Source organism: Crotalus tigris, unplaced genomic scaffold (genome assembly GCF_016545835.1).
Source record: "Crotalus tigris isolate CLP2741 ecotype Arizona unplaced genomic scaffold, ASM1654583v1 scf7180000018938.1368258, whole genome shotgun sequence".
NCBI lineage: Eukaryota > Metazoa > Chordata > Lepidosauria > Squamata > Viperidae > Crotalus > Crotalus tigris.
In genome coordinates this window covers 1267975-1290330 of record NW_024097283.1, presented here as the reverse complement: position 1 = coordinate 1290330, position 22356 = coordinate 1267975, and the positions used below count along the sequence as shown (strand labels likewise).

General features: G+C 41.0%; 1 protein-coding gene across 10 annotated transcripts in view; it reads right to left on the bottom strand.

The window, feature by feature from the left end:
• HMCN1 (hemicentin 1) overlaps positions 1-22356 on the bottom strand; it is a 433480-nt gene that overhangs the window by 24621 nt on the left and 386503 nt on the right. For 7 of the 10 annotated variants that reach the window (XM_039357629.1, XM_039357620.1, XM_039357628.1 and 4 more), the window contains 7 exons: positions 21936-22106; positions 19986-20156; positions 19538-19708; positions 17240-17410; positions 8519-8668; positions 7462-7599; positions 3274-3395 (listed from right to left, as the gene is read on the bottom strand). In XM_039357629.1, coding sequence (XP_039213563.1) covers positions 3274-3395; positions 7462-7599; positions 8519-8668; positions 17240-17410; positions 19538-19708; positions 19986-20156; positions 21936-22106 — 1094 coding nt within the window. The remainder of the gene's footprint in view (positions 1-3273; positions 3396-7461; positions 7600-8518; positions 8669-17239; positions 17411-19537; positions 19709-19985; positions 20157-21935; positions 22107-22356) is intronic. The other 3 variants (XM_039357625.1, XM_039357630.1, XM_039357627.1) reach the window with 3 other exon arrangements.

The following is a 22356-nucleotide window of genomic DNA, read 5'->3' as shown; positions in this document are numbered from 1 at the left end:
TCATAAGTGTAAGCACTTCAGATTGCAATTCTGCCTTTTTATCTTCCAAAGCTTTAAACGTGATAGGTGGCGATGAACATACCCCCAGGACCGAAGTATAAAAGTCTTTTGCTTTAGAAACAGTATTAAGACTATAACGTATCCCCAGGTAATTCACCACCATTCCAGTCGGAACATCCCATCTAAACAAAATTTGTCTCTTTTTAAGTTCGTCTGCTAAAAAAGCAAACTCCTTTCTTCTTCTTAAAATTTTAGATGGGATCTCCTTTAAAATTATAACAATTTGTGAAGCAATTTGAAACCTCTTCTTATAAAAAGCTTGTATAATTTCATTGCGCAGGGATCTTTTCCCAAAGTAAATTACCACATCTCTTGGCAAATTCTTTTGCTCTGCCACCATAGAATTAACTCTAAATGTCTGTTCAATTTCACTAAGTATTTCCTCTTTTTCTCTATTCAAAATCACAGCAAAGTCCTTTGCAACCATCTGTCTCAGATTTCCTTGCACAGACTCACCCAAACCTCTGATTCTTAAAGCATATTCCATTTGTTTATATTGAAGCATAAGAATCTCATCTTGAAAATTTTTCATCTCTTTTTCCATACTTTCAAATTTTTCCTCCATCAATTCCACTTTTTCTACTACTTCTTCTACGCGAGAATTCAACTTTTCAAGAACAGAGGCAACTCCTTTTAAAGCCAAAACTATCTCTTGCCTCAAAGTCATATTGTTTTCCTCTAGAATCTCTTTCATTTCTCCCCTAATTTGAAGTATAACATCTCCCATCATATCTTGCAAATCCTTCACCATTGTTGACTGTGGCAAAGAAGAAGATGAGGCTATTAATTTAAGTTGTTGCGCTGATGATGACACCAAAGAAGAAGCCACTTTAGAAGCTGTAGGGATTACTGGACGCTTTGGAGCCATCTTAAAAAAATCTTTACTCCTTCTTAGAAATTGCAAAAATTAAACAAAGGAAAAAAAGAAGTTAACTCCATAAAATAAAAAAAAAAAAATCCTTCAAGAGGAGATTATAATAAAAAAAGGAGTTCAAAAAAAAGAAAAGAGAGAAAGAAAAAAGAATAATTAAATAGAAAAAAATCCATTCCATTTTTTTAAAAATACAAACAGTACAAAAAACAAACCAAAAAAGTACAAAAATAATAATACTAACACTCCATTCCAATCATTAAAAAAAAAACAAAAAAAAGGAAAAGGGAAAAGGAAAAAAGAAACCGTAAAAAGCCTGCCAGTCGCCATTCTACCTTCCGAAAAAAAAAACACCGAAAGGCTTGCCGATCGCCATTTTACTTTCCCTTTCAACAAAGGAAAAAAAAAATAAAAAGATGGAATATAAAAGTAAAAATAAATCTTTAAACTTAAAATCCAAATAAAATCCAAGAAAGCAAAAACTAAATCCTCTACTCAGCTCTGTCCGCTTCTAAAAAAACCCTCACCAATTAACTTTAATCGCGGAGGTGGTTGCAGCGGCTTGTTTTGTCCCTAGGGACAAAAGCAGCTGGGAAGTAGAGACAGTCTGAACTCCGTGGGAGCACTCTTTTAACCCCCCCCCCCCAAAAAAACTTTGAGGGTGCATAAGAGGCTCTACCACTATTCAGACACCTCTCTACCCCCCCCTTTGCCTGGGAGGGGGTTTTTGAACCGCTGAACAGCTGATGTCCGCTGTTCATAGCGATTCAAACACTTACCCAGGAGGACGGCTACAAAGTAGCCGCCATCGCGCGCGCAGATCCACCGGAAGCTCCCTGTCCAACAACTTTTGATTAATATGGGATCTTCCCACGGCTGGAAAGAGCCCAAGTAATTGAAGTAAATGAACATTTGATTCAGGAGGTTTCTATTTCTGTAGAAACAGGCACACTGCCTAGAGAGAAATATTGTACTAGATTTCGTTTCTGTTTTTTGAGACTTTAACACTACACTGTCATGTACTTATTTCTCTGTGCAAATTACAGAAGTGTACTTCAGGCTGTGTTCGTGATTTTTAGAATGCATACATCAATATTTTTCATTACAATTTCTTTTTAATTAAGTTATGTGTAATATATTGTGAACTACAGAATTAGATAAGCTTCAACACTCAGTGTTTGGATTTTAATATTTAAAGTTAAAAACAATTCTGAATCCTCAAGCCACAATTGTGCAATATTACATAGACAGAAGGCGTCATCATGGAAACCAGTTTTTTTTTTTAAATCGCCAAAAAAAGCAACCCTAGGAACTACTGCATCTCTCCCACAACCGGAATTAGGGAGCGGATGCCAAGTGAGATATCCCATCCCCCCCAAAAAAATTGATTGCAACAGAAGGAATGATCAAGTTTGCTATTCAAAGGAAGAGGTGGGGCTAGGGTATGAAGGCCCAGATGGGTTCTGGGAGAGGAAGTTTTGAACCCACTACTCTACAGGTTCAGACTTTTGATAGAGCACCTATTTTAGAATAATATCTAAAGTAAAAGTTATGTGCATCAAAATCCATCCACGCATAATCTCTGAAACAACAGCCTTTTTTTCTCCAGACGTAATTTCATCATTAAATAAGAAACAAATAGACTTTATAGGATGACAGAAACACAATAGCTACTAGACAAAGCAACTGCTAAATAGAAGTTCCAATGAAGGCATATCTTTAGAATGGAAGCAATCCACCACATGAAAGAATGTTTTTTATGCATTATATTCATTAAATAATATTTATTAAATGCATTATTTGGCATTTCTAAAAACAATATTTTGTTGCCTGACCAATCCTTGGACAGTGCATTCAAATACATTTTAGACAATTATCTTTGTGGCAATGTTTTATCATACTAGATCTTTGACAAATTTCAGAAATGCTAAAGAAGCCAAAGATTCTGTCTTAAGTAGCAAGCAGAATGCTAATGAATAGTGGCCCTCAAAACAGTGCACAGCCTTCAGGGAACAAAGGTCCAAGACTTCACAAGCTTGCTGGAGACATGGGACAGAAAAAGAAAAATGACTGGTTTAAAATAAATAAGAATTGCATGTAACACAGTCAGTTTCAATACTTACTATGGTATGGCAAAGTTAGGAGAAAAAAAATCAACAATATGGGGCAAAACTTAATAACATTCTGTTTTGGCAGACCATGAAATTGTTCACTTGTTCCTACAATATCTCTTCAACATATACACCTTAATATGACATATGGTTGAATATGGTTGACTAATGTATATAGCAAAGAATGTCTTAATAATTTATAGCTATGATTGCAGTAATGGCTTGACTTACTTTTACATTAACATCATCTGTTGACTGTAGCTGTAGTATGTGGCCACTGATGACAACATCCAAGAGTAAAGAACCATCTGAATCCAAACCACGGGCAACATGAGTCATTCGTAGAAGCTCCCCTGTAGATTTCAACAATAGTTCTGATGAATGAATGGCATTAACATGAGGTATATTTGCATAAGGCACCCTAAGTGTGAAATGAATTGGCATGGACAATTTAGTCTAGAAATAAATGGCTGTAAAACTGCATTTCTTGAAATATGTATTTGCTAATGATTACAGGAAATCGGTATCCAAAAATACCGAAATCATATTTATTCAAGCATTAAAAAAAATTACAGGCACCTACTAATGCACCTACCTTTCTGACCCAGTTGCCAATTTGCATAAATTTAACAATTTCCACTTTATTCTAATTGTTTCATACTTTTCATACTAGCTTGTGGATTCTTTTTTAAAACCATAAAGTAAAAGTTGGATTACTGCCTTGACGTGGCAAAGGGGCTTGCGTAACTCAATGAAGCTACAAGCTATGCCGTGCAGGGCCACCCAAGACGGACAGGTTATAGCAGAGAGTTCTGACAAAATGTGATCCACTGGAGAAGGAAATGGCAAACCACTCCAGTATCTTTGCCATGAAAACCCCATGGACAGTACTAAAAGGAAAAAAGATATGACGCTGGAAGATGAGCCCCTCAGGTTGGAAGGTGTCCAATATGCTACTGGGGAAGAGCAGAGGGCTAGTACTAGTAGCGCCAGAAAGAATGAAGCGACTGGGCCAAAGCCGAAAGGACGCTCAGCTGTGGATATATCTGGTGGTGAAAGGAAAGTCCAATGCTGTAAAGATTTTTTCTCCATAGGAACCTGGAATGTAAGATCCATGAATCAAGGCAAGCTAGACGTAGTCAAAAAAGAGATGACAAGACTGAACATCGACATCTTAGGAATCAGCGAACTAAAATGGACAGGAATGGGTGAATTTAACTCAGATGACCATCAGGTATACTACTGTGGGCAAGAATCCTTCAGAAGAAATGGAGTAGCCTTCATAGTCAATAAAAGAATAGGAAAAGCAATACTGGGATACAATCCCCAAAATGACAGAATGATCTCAATTCGAATCCAAGGCAAACCATTCAATATCACAGTAGTCCAAATCTATGCCCCAACCACTGGTGCTGAAGAGGATGAAATTGACCGGTTCTATGAAGCCCTACAGCACCTTATAGAATTAACACCAAAAAATGATGTCCTTATCATCATGGGGGATTGGAATGCTAAGGTAGGAAGCCAAAAGATAACCGGAATAACAGGCAAGTTTGGCCTTGGAGTACAAAACGAAGCAGGGCACAGGCTAATAGAATTTTGTCAAGAGAATACGATGGTCATAACAAACACTCTTTTCCAACAACCCAAGAGACGACTCTACACATGGACATCACCAGACGGTCAATATAGAAATCAGATTGACTATGTGCTCTGCAGCCAAAGATGGAGAAGCTCTATACAGTCAGTAAAAACAAGACCAGGAGCTGACTGTGGCTCAGATCATGAGCTTCTCGTTGCAAAATTTAGGCTTAAATTGAAAAAAGTAGGGAAAAGCACTAGGCCACTCAGGTATGAACTAAATCATATTCCTGATGAATATACAGTAGAGGTGACAAATAGATTTAAGGAACTGGATCTGATAGACAGAGTGCCTGAAGAACTATGGATGGAAGTTCGCAACATTGTACAAGAGGTAGCAACTAAAACCATCCCAAAGAAAAAGAAATGCAAGAAAGCAAAATGGCTGTCTGAGGAAGCTTTGCAAATAGCTGAGGAAAGAAGGGAAGCGAAAGGCAAAGGAGAAAGAGAAAGATACACCCAATTGAATGCAGAATTCCAGAGAGTAGCTAGAAGAGATAAGAATGCCTTCTTAAATGAACAGTGCAAAGAAATAGAAGAAAACAACAGAATAGGGAGGACCAGAGATCTCTTCAAGAAAATTGGAGATATGAAGGGAACGTTTCATGCAAAGATGGGCATGATAAAGGACCAAAATGGCAGAGACCTAACAGAGGCAGAAGAGATTAAGAAGAGATGGCAAAACTACACAGAAGAACTATACAAGAATGAGCTTAACATCCCAGATAACCACAATGAGATGGTCACTGACCTCGAACCAGACATCCTAGAATGTGAAGTGAAATGGGCCTTAGAAAATCTGAGCAACAACAAAGCTAGTGGAGGTGACAGTATTCCAGCTGAGCTATTCAAAATCTTAAAAGACGATGCAGTAAAAGTGCTACACTCAATTTGCCAGCAAATTTGGAAAACTCAACAGTGGCCACAGGATTGGAAAAGGTCAGTTTACATTCCAATTCCAAAGAAAGGCAATGCCAAAGAATGTTCAAACTATCGCACCATTGCACTCATTTCACATGCTAGTAAAGTTATGCTTAAAATCCTACAAGCTAGACTCCAGCAGTATGTGGATCGAGAACTACCAGAAGTACAGGCAGGATTTCGAAGAGGCAGAGGAACTAGAGATCAAATTGCCAACATACGCTGGATCATGGAGAAAGCTAGGGAGTTCCAGAAAAACATCTACTTCTGCTTCATTGACTATGCAAAAGCCTTTGATTGTGTGGATCACAACAAATTGTGGCAAGTTCTTAAAGAGATGGGAGTACCAGACCATCTCATTTGTCTCTTGAGAAACCTATATGCGGGTCAAGAAGCAACAGTGAGAACCGAACACGGAACCACTGATTGGTTCAAAATTGGAAAAGGAGTCCGACAAGGCTGTATACTGTCGCCCTGCCTATTTAACTTATATGCAGAGCACATCATGAGAAAGGCAGGGCTAGATGAATCAAAAGTTGGAATTAAGATTGCTGGGAGAAATATGAACAACCTAAGATATGCAGATGATACCACTCTAATGGCAGAAAGTGAAGAGGAACTAAAGAGCCTCTTGATGCGGGTGAAGAAGGAGAGTGCAAAAGTTGGCTTGAAACTCAACATTAAGAAAACCAAAATCATGGCATCCGGCCCTCTCAATTCCTGGCAAATAGATGGGGAAGAAATGGAGGTAGTGACAGATTTTATTTTTCTGGGCTCCAAGATCACCTCAGATGGGGACTGCAGCCAAGAAATTAAAAGACGCTTGCTCCTGGGGAGGAAAGCTATGGCAAATCTAGACAGCATTCTAAAAAGCAGAGACATCACCCTGCCAACAAAAGTGCGTATAGTCCAGGCCATGGTTTTCCCAGTTGCAATGTATGGCTGTGAAAGTTGGACCATAAGAAAGGCTGAGCGCAAAAGAATTGAGGCCTTTGAACTATGGTGCTGGAGAAGACTCCTGCGAGTCCCTTGGACTGCAAGGCGTTCAAACCGGTCAGTCCTAGAAGAGATCAACCCCGACTGCTCTTTAGAAGGCCAGATCCTGAAGTTGAAACTCAAGTACTTTGGCCACCTAATGAGAAGGAAGGATTCACTGGAGAAGAGCCTAATGCTGGGAAAGATTGAGGGCAATAGAAGAAGGGGACGACAGAGAATGAGATGGCTGGATGGAGTCACTGAAGCAGTAGGTGTGAATTTGAATGGACTCCAGAAGATGGTAGAGGACAGGAAGACCTGGAGGAACGTTGTCCATGGGGTCACGATGGGTCGGACACGACTTCGCAATTAACAACAACAAAGTAAAAGTTACCCACATTTTATTGTACATTTCAATATGCATATTTTAAAACATACTTTTTCTTAGTGTACAGATTTTGTATACATTTGCTATATGGAAAGTACAAAGCAACATTTGGCTATCAAGGTGTTACTGCCACTGGGTTCATTCTGTAAGTTCACTTCTTTCTAGAATCGAATTGAATAGAATAGAGCTGGAAGGAACCTTGGAGGTCTTCTAGTCCAACCCCCTGCTCAAGCAGGAGAACCTATAGCATTTCAGATAAATGACTGTCTAGTCTCTTTTTAAAAACCTCCAGGGATGGAGTGCCCACAATTTCTGGGGGCAAGCTGTTCCATTGGTTAATTGTCCTCACTGTTAGGAAGTTTCTCCTTAATTCCTGGTTGCCTCTCCCTTTGATCAGTTTGGTAAGAATTCTATAGAAATTAATTGTAAACACTTCTAAAGAAAACATTTCGCTTCTTGTGCAAAACAAACATATGTATCTTATTTTTACTAACCAGTAGCAAATTCTACTTGTGTTTCCCGCTTGAAAACTGCACTGGTGAGTGAAAAGCCATTCACAGCTTCTCCAATTTCCTTGGCTGTTATCCAATAAATGGGACTCAGAATAGAAACCAGCACTTTCATTACAGGACCTTGTGGGGAATAACATTATGATAAATACAGCATCTTTTTGATATTTGTATTTTTGGGAAAATATTTTTTCTTAATCACTTCCTAGAAGCAACTGCCTCTCACACTTGGCCGACAAAACTTGAAGATCGTGAATACTTTTTTTTCTTTGTTCATGACTGCCACCAATAATTTATGAGAAGGATAGAATAAATCAAAATGACAAAGAATGTATTGATATAAGCACAATGATCTCAATGTGTTTGCCTGCTTTCTGGTTTTCCCATACTGCTATTGAATGTCATGGCAGTCCTTTACCTAGACAAAATGCCATTTGAAACCCACACAGGCCCTCCAACGTCTGAACTATCAATCAATCAATCAGAATACAGCTGGAAGGGATCTTGGAGGTCTTCTAGTTAAAACCCCTGCTCAAGCAGCAGACCCTATACCTATACCTATACCATTTCAGACAAGTGAGTGATGAAGCACCCACAACTTCTGAAGGCAAGCTGTTCCACTGATTAATTGTTCTCACTGATAGGATATTTCTCCTTAATTCCAGGTTGTTTCTTTCCTTGATTAGCTTCCATCCATTGTTTCTTGTCTTGCCTTCTGATGTTTTGAAAAATACATTGACCCCCCTCTTCTTTGTAGCAGTCCCTCAAATACTGGAATACTGTCACCCCTAGTCCTTCTTTTCTCTAGACTAGCTTTACCTAGTTCCTGCAACTACTTTTGTGCTGTGCTTTTTCTAAAAACTTCTATGCTCTTGGAAAAATAAGATGTGCTCTATACTTAATGAAAACTTGATGATATCCACTGTTATAGCCATGATAAACATAGACCTTTCATTTTGATTTATAATATTACTACTAAAACAGATGGTGTAAATCTGATGAGTCTAAATAAAATCTTAATGCATAAAAGGAACAGTTGTACCAAGATTCCGAGGGATATTTGTAATTTTGGCTTCTACACTTGTAATATCCTCATCTGGACCATCTATTATGGTAGCATTCAGGAAAGCGATTCCAAACTCAACATCATTAATATGTCCAATGACGCTTCCTCTAGCATGTGAGGGTCCACCTGCGGGGAAAAGAAAAGGAAGGCCAAAGGAAGCAATTTTCTCCAAAATACACTACTAAATTCTAGAAATCATTTTCTAATGATGGTTTAAAAAAAGCAATTGGACAAATTCATGGAGAGAACTGCTATCAATGGTCAAGTAATAATATCAATAAGCAGTGTTTCTCAACCTTGGCAACTTTAAGATCTGTGGACATACACTTCAGCTGGCTGGGGAATTCTGGGAGTTGAAGTCCACAGATCTTAAAAGTTGCCAAGATTGAGAAACTCTGTGTTAGTGCATTTATGGATTTCCCATAGGTATCATGAATGCTGGATTAGAGAGACTTTTTTTTTTACTGGACATCTTCTTATGTTTGGTAATATGCCTGCCTGGGAAATCTCTTACACTGACATATGCTATTTTTAAAAATTAAATAAAATATGGGTTTAGGTGTCAAGTGCTGGTGTGAGTCCACAGTGCTCTCTCTATTAGCAAACTATACAATTAAATAGCACATCTCTCAGACATAATCATTCTACCAGATCAGGTATCTCTAGAGGGATATCATTTTACAAGGTGCAAAGTCCTGTAGGTGAAAAGAGACTCTTGTTTAACACTGCTTACTAGTTCCAACATAACAAAATGTGGCAGGAAAGAAAGCAGAGTATTCCTAAAGGAATTCAGACAGGGGTTTATGCCATTATTTGAGTAGGAAATTAGCCAAAACACCAAAGTATATTAATCGTTCTGACAAGTAAAACCACATTGTGTTTTTTTGCCACATTTTAAGGAAAAAACATTCCAAACATTGACCACAAAAGAGACATCTCTGTTTTTTCAAACCTCATCAGATTTTTGTAAATTTGTGTTATTTCAAATGAGGGGGATCAACAAGTAACTTCACTTGGATTACACAGCATTTTAAATAACTTTCTAACACTTTCTGTGTGGCTGTACTAAAAAAGAAATAATAAATAACATTTAGATTAATATGCAAAATTTTGCCAGGAGCATTGAATATTTTCCAAATTCTTCTTTGAGTTTAGCTGAACATATTAACCTCAAAAATTGGTCTTCTAGTGAAGCAAAGGATAGCAGATCTGCAGTGAGAGAACTTGTTGAGTCCTTCGCGGAAATGTAAGACACGAGAAGCAGTTGTAGTTCTCAGTTTTCTTTATTCTGCGTTCAGCTTACAAGTAGATGGCTTCAGCAGCTCCCAAAACCTCTCAGCTTCTTATATAGACATTTCCCGGGTCAATGCGATACTTTTCCCACGCCAGCACCCGCGCATGCGCACGGCGCTGGCGACAGCCTGTCTGGTCCCGGGCAGCTTTGCACCTGCCCGGGACCGCCTGCAAACGCCCCGAGCCGTTTGCAAGGCTCGGGACATAACACCCCTTTCCCCCGGGCTAAAACTACTACCAACATATACTCATTATTTTATGCAGTGTTCTGCTTCTCAGTGCTCCTATCGTTACCTGGCTTTTGTTTAGCCAGCAGTGTTATGTAATCCTCTAAGTATTTAGGAGACTTCCTTGCTCTCTGTGACCTTCTCAGCTCTGGGTTTCTGACAGGTGTTCCCTGACTGAGGGGTGACAAGAGCCTGTTCCCCTTATCATGCCTTGGTGCCTTCCAAGGACTTTGCCCCGATGCCTGGCCTGCTTGCTCGCCCACCGGGCTCGTCAGGCCAGGGCTTCTGTCACTTTGTGACCTGGTTGACCTGCCTAGCTGTAGGCCCTCGGGCCCCTTGAAGTGATAGCCACTGCTGGGCGTCTCTATAGAACCTCCTAGGTCCGTCCAAGACCTGTCAGGAGGCTGTCCAATCCCTAAGCCCCGTTCTGTGTCCGGGCTCGTGTGGGTCTCTGTACCTTCCCAAAACTCAGTTACTCCCTGATTTGGGCTAGAGGTGTTGCGGTCGGGACTTGGTTCCTCGACCACCTCCCTGTAAGTTTGACCCCCTGTAGGATTAGGGTAAGGTCAGGCCAACTCTGGGGATTGTGTGCCAGCTCTCTTTCGGGGAATGATTTGTTGGGATGCTCCCGGGTATCCTCCGTGACTGGAGTGTTGTGTGATGTGTGTGGAAAGTGAGTATGCCCCGGGGTGACTCCCTGGCTGGAGTAGGCGTGAGTGCCTGTTGTGTGGGTAAGCTCCATGAATTCCTTTTCGGAGCACTTGCAGAAGCTTGAAATGGGCCGTCAGTGGCTCCATCAGTGGAGATGGGCAGCAACTCATGCCCTTCCCTTTGCTCCAAAGGGTCCCCCCCCTGGAAAAGACCCAGGAGTCTCATCTGAAAGGTCCCGCCTAGGGCGAAGTTGGTCGATGTGCCGACGCAGGACATGACCGTTGTCCAGGGCTACCTCGTAGGAGAGAGGACCTGTGACCCTGGAAATAGAAGCGGGGACCCATGTATGACCAGGCCCGTAATTGCGAGCCCAAACCGGGGCACCCACAAGTAGTTGTCTAGGTGCCCTAGGATGTGAGGTAGATGAAGGCAGTCTGTCCGGATGCAACCGGTCAAGTTTAGTAGTAAGTTGACGCCCCCAACGAAGTTCAGCTGGGCTTCTCCCTGTAGAAGTAGACGGTGTGGTGCGATAAGAAAGGAGAAAGTCAGCCAACCTGTGATGCCAGTCCCCATAGGTGAGTCTTTTCAATGCGTCCTTCGTGATGCGCACCATACGTTCAGCCATACCGTTGGTGGACGGGTGGAAGGGTGCAGACGTGGCATGACGAATCATGTTAGCCTGTAAGAAAGCTTGGAATTCGGAGGAAGTGAATTGAGGGCCGTTGTCAGACACAATGACATCTGGAAGCCCGTGTGCAGCAAAAATCCCCCTCAGTACCTGAATAGTCTTTGCAGTGGTGGTGGATGAGACAGGTACAACCTCAAGCCATTTTGAATGGCTGTCAACAAGGACCAAGAAGAACTGGCCCTGAAAGGGCCCAGCGTAGTCAATGTGCACCCTAGACCATGGGGACTGCGTTTCCTCCCATTTATGCACGGGAGCTTGGGGCATCTCTGGGCAAGATCGTTGGCACAGGTGGCATGCATGCACCTTAGCCTCAATATCTTTATCTAAACCAGGCCACCACAAGTGGCTGCGCGCAAGAGCCTTCATACGAACAATGCCAGGATGACCCTCGTGGAGGGATTCTAAGACCCTAGTCCTCATTGAGGTGGGAATGACAACTCTGTTTCCCCAAAGCAGACAACCCTGAGAAAGGGACAGCTCGTTCCTTTTGGACCAGAAACTCTGAAACTCAGGACTAGGGCAGTGCTCAGGCCAACCAGACAAAACCCAGGAACGGACACGTGAAAGTGTGTGATCTGTACCTGTTTCAGCGGCAACATCCCTGGCACTAGAGGGAGCTCGGGCAAGGCTTGGATTGATAGAATGTTGACAGCTGGCGCAGGGTCAGCTTCTACTACTGGCAGAGTCAATCTACTGAGGCCATCAGCATGGCCCATTTCTTTCCCAGGCTTGTGGAGTAAAGAAAAATCATATGCAGACAAAAAAATAGACCACCTAAGCATTCTGGGGGAAATGATCTGGGGAGTCTGCTTACGTGTGGTAAACAGTCCCAGCAGAGGCTTATGGTCAGTGAAGACCGTGAAATGCCTGCCATATAGAAAATCATGGAATTTTTTAATTCCAGCAACAACAGCCAGAGCCTCCCTGTCTATCTGAGCGTAGTTGCACTCAGCAGAAGACAATGTTCTGGAGTAATATGCAACAGGAACCTGAGTTCCATCAGACCTGAGGTGACTCAGGACAGCTCCTACCCCGTAAGGGGACGCATCACAAGCGATGCACACAGGAAGGGACTCGTTGAAATGTGCAAGTACACTGTTAGAAGTGAGCAAGGCCTTGACTTTGTTAAAACAAGCCTCATGTGTTTGTGACCAGTGCCACACTGCTTGCTTGTCTAGTAGCCTGTGAAGAGGCTCAGCCACACTGGCTTTATGTGGAAGGAAGGAATTGTAGAAATTCAGGAGGCCCAGGAAGGCCTGAAGTTCGGCCTTAGACTTTGGCCTAGGTGCTTCTAAAATAGCAGTTAGTTTGGATTCAGCAGGGTGAATTCCAGCAGCGTCAATTTTGAACCCCAGAAATTCAGTAGAAGGCACCCCAATCTTGCATTTGTCTTTTTTGAGCTTGAGGCCTGTTTTCCTGAATCTTAACAGAACAGCCTTAGCCTTTCAGCTAGAATGTGTGTGGAGTCTCCTGCAATTAAGACATCATCAAAGTAGGGCAAACCCCCGGTATGCCCCGTAGTATGTTTTCCATTACGCTTTGGAAAATCCCAGGAGCGACATTCACTCCAAACTGTAGCCTTTTTACCTTAAAGGCTCCCCTGTGGGTCACAATAGTCTGAGCTATAGCAGCAGCATCATCAACAGGCAGCTGTTGATACGCTTGAGCTAGGTCAAGCTTTGCAAAAACGCGCCCCCCTTGAGGGAGGCCAGAATATGACTGACCACAGGAACAGGATAGGCATGTTGCTGCAATGCCTTATTAAGAGTGCATTTGTAATCAGCACAAATGCGAATGTCCCCATTTGCCTTTAGAGGCGTGACAATGGGGGTCTCCCAAGGACTGGAATCAACAGGTTCTAGAATTCCCTGTTGGATCAGTTTGTCTAACTCAGTGTCAATTTTACTCTTTAAAGCAAAAGGGACCCTTCTTGCTTTAATTCTAATGGGAGTGACAGTGGGGTCTAGCTTTAAGGACACAGGGGGTCCTTTGAATGTGCCCAGCTGGGGGCTGAAAACATCTGCAAATTCTTTGCAGACTTCCTGTAGGTCGAGTGTTTGTAAGCTGTTGAGTCCTGTGACGTGTATCCCCAGGGCCTCAAACCAATCGAGTCCTATGAGACTCGTTCGTTCACCCCCTACTACTAATAAGTCTAGTGGACCTTCAAAATTCTTGTATTGCACGTTAAGGGTGGCCTCCCCCTTAACACACACTCTTGAATTTTGAAAATCTGTTAACACAATGTCAGAAGGCCTTAACTTGGCCTGAGTTCCACTTCCGGAACAAATCTTCCTAAATGTATGCAAGGAGATGATTGAAAGGGCAGACCCTGTGTCTAGTTCCATAGTTAATGGAACCCCTTGTAGCTTCACCTTGAGTGACAGTTTTTTCTTAATGGGCTTGTGTGTGCCTGTCCTAAGGATGCTTCTTCGCGAAGCGCAAAACCCTACCCTATTCTGGCTGGGGACCCTGGTACCTTTCAGGTGCAGTTCTTCCTGAGGTTGTACCTTTCGTCGGCCCAGACACACAGCTGCAATGTGTCCTTGTTTGCCGCATGCCCGGCAGGTAGCGGAGCGGAACTTGCAGTCGGTTCTCCTGTGGCGACCTCCACAGCCGATGCACTTGAGTGGAGCTGAAGAGCTTCCCTTCTGATTTCCTTCCTTCGTGGGGTGGAGACGGTCGACTTCCTCGTCCGGATCCTCCTCGGAGTTCCCCTGGACGTCTTCCTGGTGCACGGATGCAACCTCTGGACTGTTTCTGATCGGCCGCATGTTCTTGACGGCGCCGCCTGCTGCTTCTTCTGCGGTGACTTCTCTTAAGGCATCTTGGAAGGACAATTCTTCTTTAGCGAAAAGTCTCTGTTGTAGATCTCGATGCCTTAACCCGCACACGAATCGGTCCCTCAGTCGTTCTTCGAGGTCCTTGAACTCGCAGTGCTTGGCGGCCTTCCTTAATGCGGCGATGTATTCTTTGGCCGACTCACCGGATCGTTGATCCCTCTGCTCGAAGGTGTGGCGCCATGCGATGACGGACATCTTGGGCTGGAAGTGCTCCTTCAGTAGCTTCTTCAGATCTGCGTAGCTGACAGACTCTACTGGAACAGGTGCTGCAAGGTTTTCTGCGATTTCGAAGGCATCTTGACCGCAAACACAAAGCAGGGTGGCAGCCTTCAAGCTCTCTTCCCTCACTTGGTTTGCCTACGTAGGACTCCCACCGCTCTGGATGTGAGACGTTGAACTCTGAAAGCCTTCCAACCTTTGCCATCTTCAGGAGACGGGTCTATCAGCCAGCCTACCCCCGAATGCGCACTGGATTGGCGAGTAGCTGCCGAGTCGACATCGTTCCGCCGCTCAGGACTCACTTGGGTAAGCTTACACTTCTTCCTTTCCAGGCGATGTAAGGCATCCCACCCTCGTCGCCAGTGTTGAGTCCTTCGCGGAAATGTAAGACACAAGAAGCAGTTGTAGTTCTCAGTTTTCTTTATTCTGCGTTCAGCTTACAAGTAGATGGCTTCAGCAGCTCCCAAAACCTCTCAGCTTCTTATATAGACATTTCCCGGGTCAATGCGATACTTTTCCCACGCCAGCACCCGCGCATGCGCACGGCGCTGGCGACAGCCTGTCTGGTCCCGGGCAGCTTTGCACCTGCCCAGGACCGCCTGCAAACGCCCCGAGCCATTTGCAAGGCTCGGGACATAACAGAACTAATTCTAAAATTCAGTATATCTCTGCTATAATTATGAAAATAGAATATACTAGTCCAAGTGCTTATAATACCAATAAATATCAAGGATCTGCTGCAGTATTAGAAGTCAGGTGCTCTAGTGTCTTTCTGTCCAGGAGCTTAAAATGTGTCCCGAATAAAGCTATCCACTGAGTCAGTAACATAATACAGGTAGTCCTCATTTAGTGACCACAATAGGACTAGCAACTTGGTGGGAAAGCAAAGTGGTCACTAAGTGAAACAACATTTGTGCACATGATCTTACTTTTGTTCTCCTTTGCTTTACAGATCTACAACTATCATAAATGGGTACATTGGTCACAAAACTACTTTTTCAGCCTTTAAATGATGCAGTTGCTAAATAAGGACTACTTGTATTTGCTAGTAAGTAAGTAACAATACTTAGCCCAATTAAAAGATTAAAATATCACTGCCTTTGACAGCTAGAAAACATCAGAGTTTGGGCCTGCAACTATCTTCCTTTCCTTTCTTCTTCAGTATGCTTTGGTGCAAGCTGAAAACTGAAGCAAAAAGAGAAAAGAATTGGAACCATTAAAGATGCCAAGAAAGATAGAAACTATTTATGCGTGGAAGTCATATGGAGAGAAAAAAGAGCAACCCAGAAAGAGATATATTACACAGAACAGGAATGATCTAATAAGTCAATCCTATTTGCTGGAAACCTGTGTGTGTGTGTGGGAGGGTGTTTACTGATCCTGAACAAGAGAAAGAAATATGCACTCCAATTCTCATTATCCACACATTCCATGTTTGTGAATTCACCTCCTTGCTAAAATGTATTTGTAACCGCAAAAAAACGATGCTTTTGTAATCACTCACAGACATGCACAGGGTGATAACAAATTTAGTTAACCGGCTCACATGTTCCCAACTGAGGTTGAACAAGATGATGCTGTCTTCCTGTTTCAGCTTTAGTACTATAAACTAGTGTTCTTTTCACCATCTGTTTAATTCACATTCTTTGCATTTTTGTGCTAAAATTAGGTATATTAAATAAGGTTTCTTTAAACAGAAACATACATAAAACAAGATTAGGTATTGAGTGGTTGGTTGGTGAAAATGTTGTAACCATAGGCTCAGAGGAAAATAACCCTGTAATTTCCCCAGGAGCAATCACTCAGCATTTGCTAATTTAGTTCATTAATTCATTATCTACAAAACTCTCTCTTGTGTTTGGCTTTGCCCACCATGGCAGCCTTATATGAATATTTATCTTTCTATTTTTCAGAATTCTTAAGGTGCCAATAGTTCAAACATTTTGGCAGTTTTGATAAAACTTATCAAACTTAATAAAACTTAATTCTTTCTACTATATTTGCCTTCGGGTAAAGGATCTTTTATAGATATGGACTTTTCTTAGCTATTCCCATTCCCTTCTATGTTCTCATTTGAACATCAAATTCAAGAGAAGTAGAGCTGATGCTATGTCTCTTTATTCCCTCTTCCTTTTCTGTATTTTAAAGAGTAACATGGTAACTGTCTTCCAATATGTGTTAATGTGCAAGATGATTTTTGTTGTTATTGAAAATATGAAAAAAAAAGATAATGGAAGGAAACATGCAATCACACCAGCTCTGCATTATTTAGAATATAGTCCAGCTCTAAAGTCCTAAATAGTAAAGGATTTACATTACAAATTTCAACATGTATCATTGCTGATTATAATAGTGTTGAATGCATTCAGCGAATAGATAGGATCAGCCTTCATTACAATAAAAGACAAGATTGACAATAGCACCTTCCATCTCAAATTGTCATTTGCCTAAGAAACGTGTACATTTTCTCTTAAAGCTGCTACAGTTCCAATAATCATTAACCTCTCCACCTCATGCCATTTAAATCCAAGAGTAAAGACTCATTAAAGCAAATGTCTATTATGACAATGTAGTTTACTGTCAATTTAGTAGTAATTCATATAGGAAAACTTTGATATCTAGTTTTATTTATGAAAAATTATTGTCAGATTAGGATTCGGAATATACTTTCTTCTTATTTGGAAAGTAGCACCAATAATGATTTGTGAGTTGCCCATAACATAAAGTGTTTCTCCTTCTCTCCAGCATTTGAGACATAAACTTGGGTATGCACAGGTACCTGGACAAGCCTGAATGTTACACCTGGATATTTGCGCCTCATCTCCAGGACAAAGACGTCCATTGTTAGAGACAGGTGGATTGTTGCACAATCGTGATCGGATCTTTTCCCCAGCACCACAAGAAGCTGAACATGCACTCCAAGGCTGCCATGGACCCCAGTTTCCATTCACTGCAAACCAGTACAGAAGTAAAATAAAAAAAATAACAATCTTTCATTAATACTTCTCAGAAGTTTGGTTTTTTTTTGATAATGACAAATGCATTACCATATGATACCATGCATATGATACCATACAATATGATAACAGAAATTATTACTGCTAATTATTGCTATGCTGTTTACATCCATTTTAATGAATGAAAGGGCTATCAATAATTAAATGATAGATAAATGGAGATCAAATGAAATCTATGATTGAAATAGCAGGATAGAGCAAGAATGAGCAAGGAAAGGAAGTTGAAGAATGGGATGGAACTCTGCTCACAATCTTTAATATCTATTTCAGAACATTACTAAAATTCTACTTTGTGTAGTAAAATAGTAATCAAGAAGATATATGATGGATGTTTGCAAGTTAAGCAGCAGGTACAGCAGGTCAGTCTCTAAAAATTGGCTTGAACTCATTCATCCCCAAAGGAGGACAAATAAGTTGATTTTTTAATTCCTCAGTTGGGGTGCAAAGTGCCTCCATGCTTATAAAGCAAAGTTGTCAGTGCAAAGGGGATTAAGACCTTAATCTCTAGTAGAATAGAATAGAGCTGAAAGGGACCTTGGAAGTCTTCTAGTCCAACCCCCTGCTCAAGCTGGAGAACCTATATCATTTCAGACTAATCTCTTCTTAAAAATCTCCACTGATGGAGCACCCATGATTTCTGAAGGCAAGCTGCTCCACTGGTTATTTATTTATTTATTTATTTATTTATTTATGAGACTTATATACCGCTTTAAGTGCGAGCACTCTCTAAGCGGTGTACACCAATAAGCAATGTATATATTTACATTGCCCCCAACAATCTGGGTTCTCATTTTACCTACCCCGGAAGGATGGAAGGCTGAGTCAACCTTGAGCCAGTGAGATTTGAACCGCTGACCTGCTGAACACAGTCAGCTAAAGTGGCCTGCAGTACTGCACTCTAACTGCTGCGCCACGTCAGCTAATTAATTGTCCTCACTGTTAGGAAGTTTCTCTTTAATTCCAGGTTGCTTCTTTCTTTAATCAATTTCCAACCATTGTTTCTTGTCCTGCCCTCTAATACTTTGGAGAATAGTTTGACCCCCTCTTCTTTGTGGCAGCCCCTCAAATACTGAAATATTGCTATCATGTCACTCCTATTTCTTCTTTTCTTTAGACTAGCCAAACCCAAGTCCTGTAGCTGTTCTTTATATGTTTTAGTCTCCAGGCCTTTGATCATCTGAGTTGCTCTTCTCTGAACTTTTTCCAAAGTCTCAACATTTTTTTTGTAGTATGATGACCAAAACCGGTTGCAGTATTTCAGGTGTGGTCTTATTAGGGTTTTAGAAAGCGCTACTAATACTTTGCATGATCTTAATTCTATGCCTCTGTTTATACAGCCCAGGATTGTATTAGCTTTTTTGGCTGCTTTTGCACCCTGTTGGCTCATATTCAAGTGATCGTCCACTAGGACTCCAAGGTCCCTCTCACAGTTATTGTTTTTGAGCCAGGTCTTGCGCAATCTGTAATATATACCTTTGAATTTTCCTGCCTAAATGTAAAACTTTGTTTTTCTCCACATTAAAATTCATTTTGTTGGTAAGGGGCCATTGTTTAAGTTTGTCAATATTTTTTTGAATCCTGAGCTTGTCTTCTGAAGTATTGGCTATTCCTGCCAGTCTGGCTATTCCTGCCATCTGCAGATTTGATGAAATCCCCTTTTATTCCCTCATCTAAGTCATTAATGAATATATTGAAGAGTACTGAGCCTAAGACGGAACCTTGTGGTATCCCACTGCTTACTTCTCTCCATGTGGATGTTGTACCATTGAGGACTACTCATTGAGTACGGTCTGTTCCTCTTTGCACCGTTATTTCACCTGGGAGCAGAGCTGCACTCAAGAACTATTACAGTGATATGTACAGTAGATTGGTACAAAAGAAGAAGCAACCAATAGATCCTTCACCAATGCCAGAACTGCTGATTTATTCCCATGAATGTGCACAGTCTTCTTGAGACAGGTCCTCAGTTCTGGTATGTTATTGTTAGAAACAACTTCAGTGTTTTACAGATACCTAGTTTCCTCCCTATCTGTCTGTTGGTCTATCTCAATCTAACTCACCAGGACATAGCTCGCCACGACACCTCTGGGTCTGTGTATCAGCCCCCACACAGGCTCTTCCTCCGTTAAGTGGATGAGGATTGTCACAAATCCGATATCTTCTCGTATGACCACCGTTACATGTTCGACTGCAAGTCCCCCAGTTGCTCCACGGGCCCCAGTTTCCATGTGCTTTGGGAACAGGACATTTTTCCAATCAGTATTTTTTTTTACATTGAAAGGTACAAGAATTAATAACAATAAAATGTATCAATTGTATGTTTATTGTCAGCCTATTTTTAAATGAAGACAATGAAACACATTTGGAAATAACTAATTGAAATAGCTCCTATACCCCCTTACTTGGAGAGTAACATAGTTTTCCTAGACCAGACTCCAATCCAGTTTTTTAGTCTCCCACAAGATGGAATCTTTTTTAGTATACATCAAATTGGCCCTATGCACTTACTGGGGCAGAGGTCAGTGTTGCAAAAGCCAACCTGAAGATCATTCCCTTCACATCTGAGTCCACCATTCTTTGGAGGTGGGTCTGAGCAATCTCTTGTTCTCTGTTGGGCACCTCCTCCACAAGACATGGTACAGGCACTCCAGCTAGACCAGGAAGTCCATTTTCCATTCACTAATTAAATGAAAAGACATATCACTGTAATATAAACTAATTTTCAGATCAGAAATAGCAAATATACTTGCTATGCAAATTCTGTGTAACTAAATCTGATGTCCAAAAAATCTACAAATTAGAGCAGTTGATTAAAGAGCCAAAGTGGTGCAGTGGTTAGAATGCAGTACTGCATGCTACCTCATTGTTCACTGCTTAAAGTTGACTGGTTCAAAGTTGACTCAGCCTTCCATCCTTCTGAGGTCGGTAAAATGAGGAGACAGATTGTTGGGGGCAATATGCTACTTAAAGAGGGCTGAAAAGCACTATGAAGCAGTATATAAGTCTAAGTGCTATTGCTACTAAGCAGTATTTAAGAATATGAATATTCCATATATGAAGAAAGGCTCACCCTCCTACATCTTACAAAACCAAAATTTATATTTGTCATAGATTGGCTGCTACTAGTTTGGCTGACTTCCTCGTCTATAAGCTGAACCATTAACCATTAACTGAGAACTATGTATTTCTTTTAAAGAATATGGAGGAGAGAAATTATAACTCTCTTTGTTCAATAATTTGTTACCTGAGCACATCCCCAGCGGGTGTATTTAACCGTCTTACATGCTAAATTTTCTCTTTCCCTTTCCTTCCCCCTTCATTATAAATTCAATTTAGTCGATTTCCCTTCATTTCTGTCTCACCCTCTATTTAGAAGACACTACTTTTAAGTGAGAGCCAGTTTGTTGTAATGGTTAAAGCATCAGGCTAAAAAAAAAAAAAAAAGGAAGACCATGAATCCTAGTATTGCCTTAAGTACAAAGCCAACTGGGTGACTTGGGCTAGTAGCCTCTGCAAGAAAACTGCAAGAATCGTACCCAATTGAACAGAATAGGACAAAAAACAGATTTCAGTATTTTCTATAAACTCAGATTACATTGCAAACCTGCATCTGTACATCAGACCCATCACAGTAAGAACCATCAAATGATGGAGGAGGATTATCGCACAGCCTTATTCTGTTCTGAGTACCTTTACCACATGTCTCACTGCAAGATCCCCATGATAACCAGGACCTCCAGGCACCATTAACTAGAAACATACAAAGTTAGTCCAAAAAGAAACTTTAAAAATAGAAAAGGAAAATAAAAATTGGAATAGATTGTAGTGGTATATATGGAAGGTCATTTGCACAATGGATTTTTTTTTTTTTTTTTTTTGGTCCTCTGCTTCTCTCCAGAAGCCTATTGGGGGATTCCAAGAATTTAGGAATATGTTAGAAGAAAAGTAAAAGTAAACAAGGACATTTTGAGCTAGCATTCCTATTATTGCTCATACAATTTAAGAGGGAATCAAAGGTCTCAGTAAGGTGGGAAAGAGAACATGATAAAGAGAAGATGATAAAGGTAGGCATGTGATTTTTTTTATGATCAGAAACTTTGGATCCAACCATTTCACTTTTGGTTTTCTAAGAGGAAGTTTTTAATTTTATGAATATATTAACTGCATACAGCGCTTTTTGGAACAGAAGTGCTCATGGCAGTTTACAGTCTAGTATCTGAAAAATTTAAATTAAGAAGAGCAATGCAAAAATGAATCTCAAAAGAGATTACAGAAACATTGTAATAGAGTAAAATCTTCTTAAAACCTTCTTAATTTTTCATCTTCTTAAAACCAATTCCAGTGTTTACTTTGGATAAAAGTAGATATGTTTTACAAATGATTCATTGAGGGGAAAGAAGTCACATTTCAGGAAGAAAAGGGAATTTATGTCAAGCATACCACTAAATCATTTCTCACCTGGGCAGGGCCTTATGTTGCACACAGTTGACTCCACTGCATTGCCTTCACAGGGTCTTCCTCCATGTTGAGCTGAAGGGTTGCTGCAACTTCTGGTTCTGGTTTTGTTGCCTTGCCCACAGGCTTTAGAGCATTCTTCCCAAGACCCCCATTCTGACCAGCTTGCATCCACTAAATAGCATCCACAATTTATTTGCAGTTACTCATATACACTGAAATGATCAATAACTTCCTAATTACAATAATAAAAGATTCAGCGGACTGGTGGCTTAGATTAAATTACAATATTGGCCATTACTCAGCCTTTCCTTAGTAGATCCTCTTGACCAAACCAAAGAACCTAAACATAGTTTGTGAATTTGGAAGAAAGTTCCAAGGACACCGGTGGAATTTCATTTTAAAAAACCTCAGCATCAAGAGT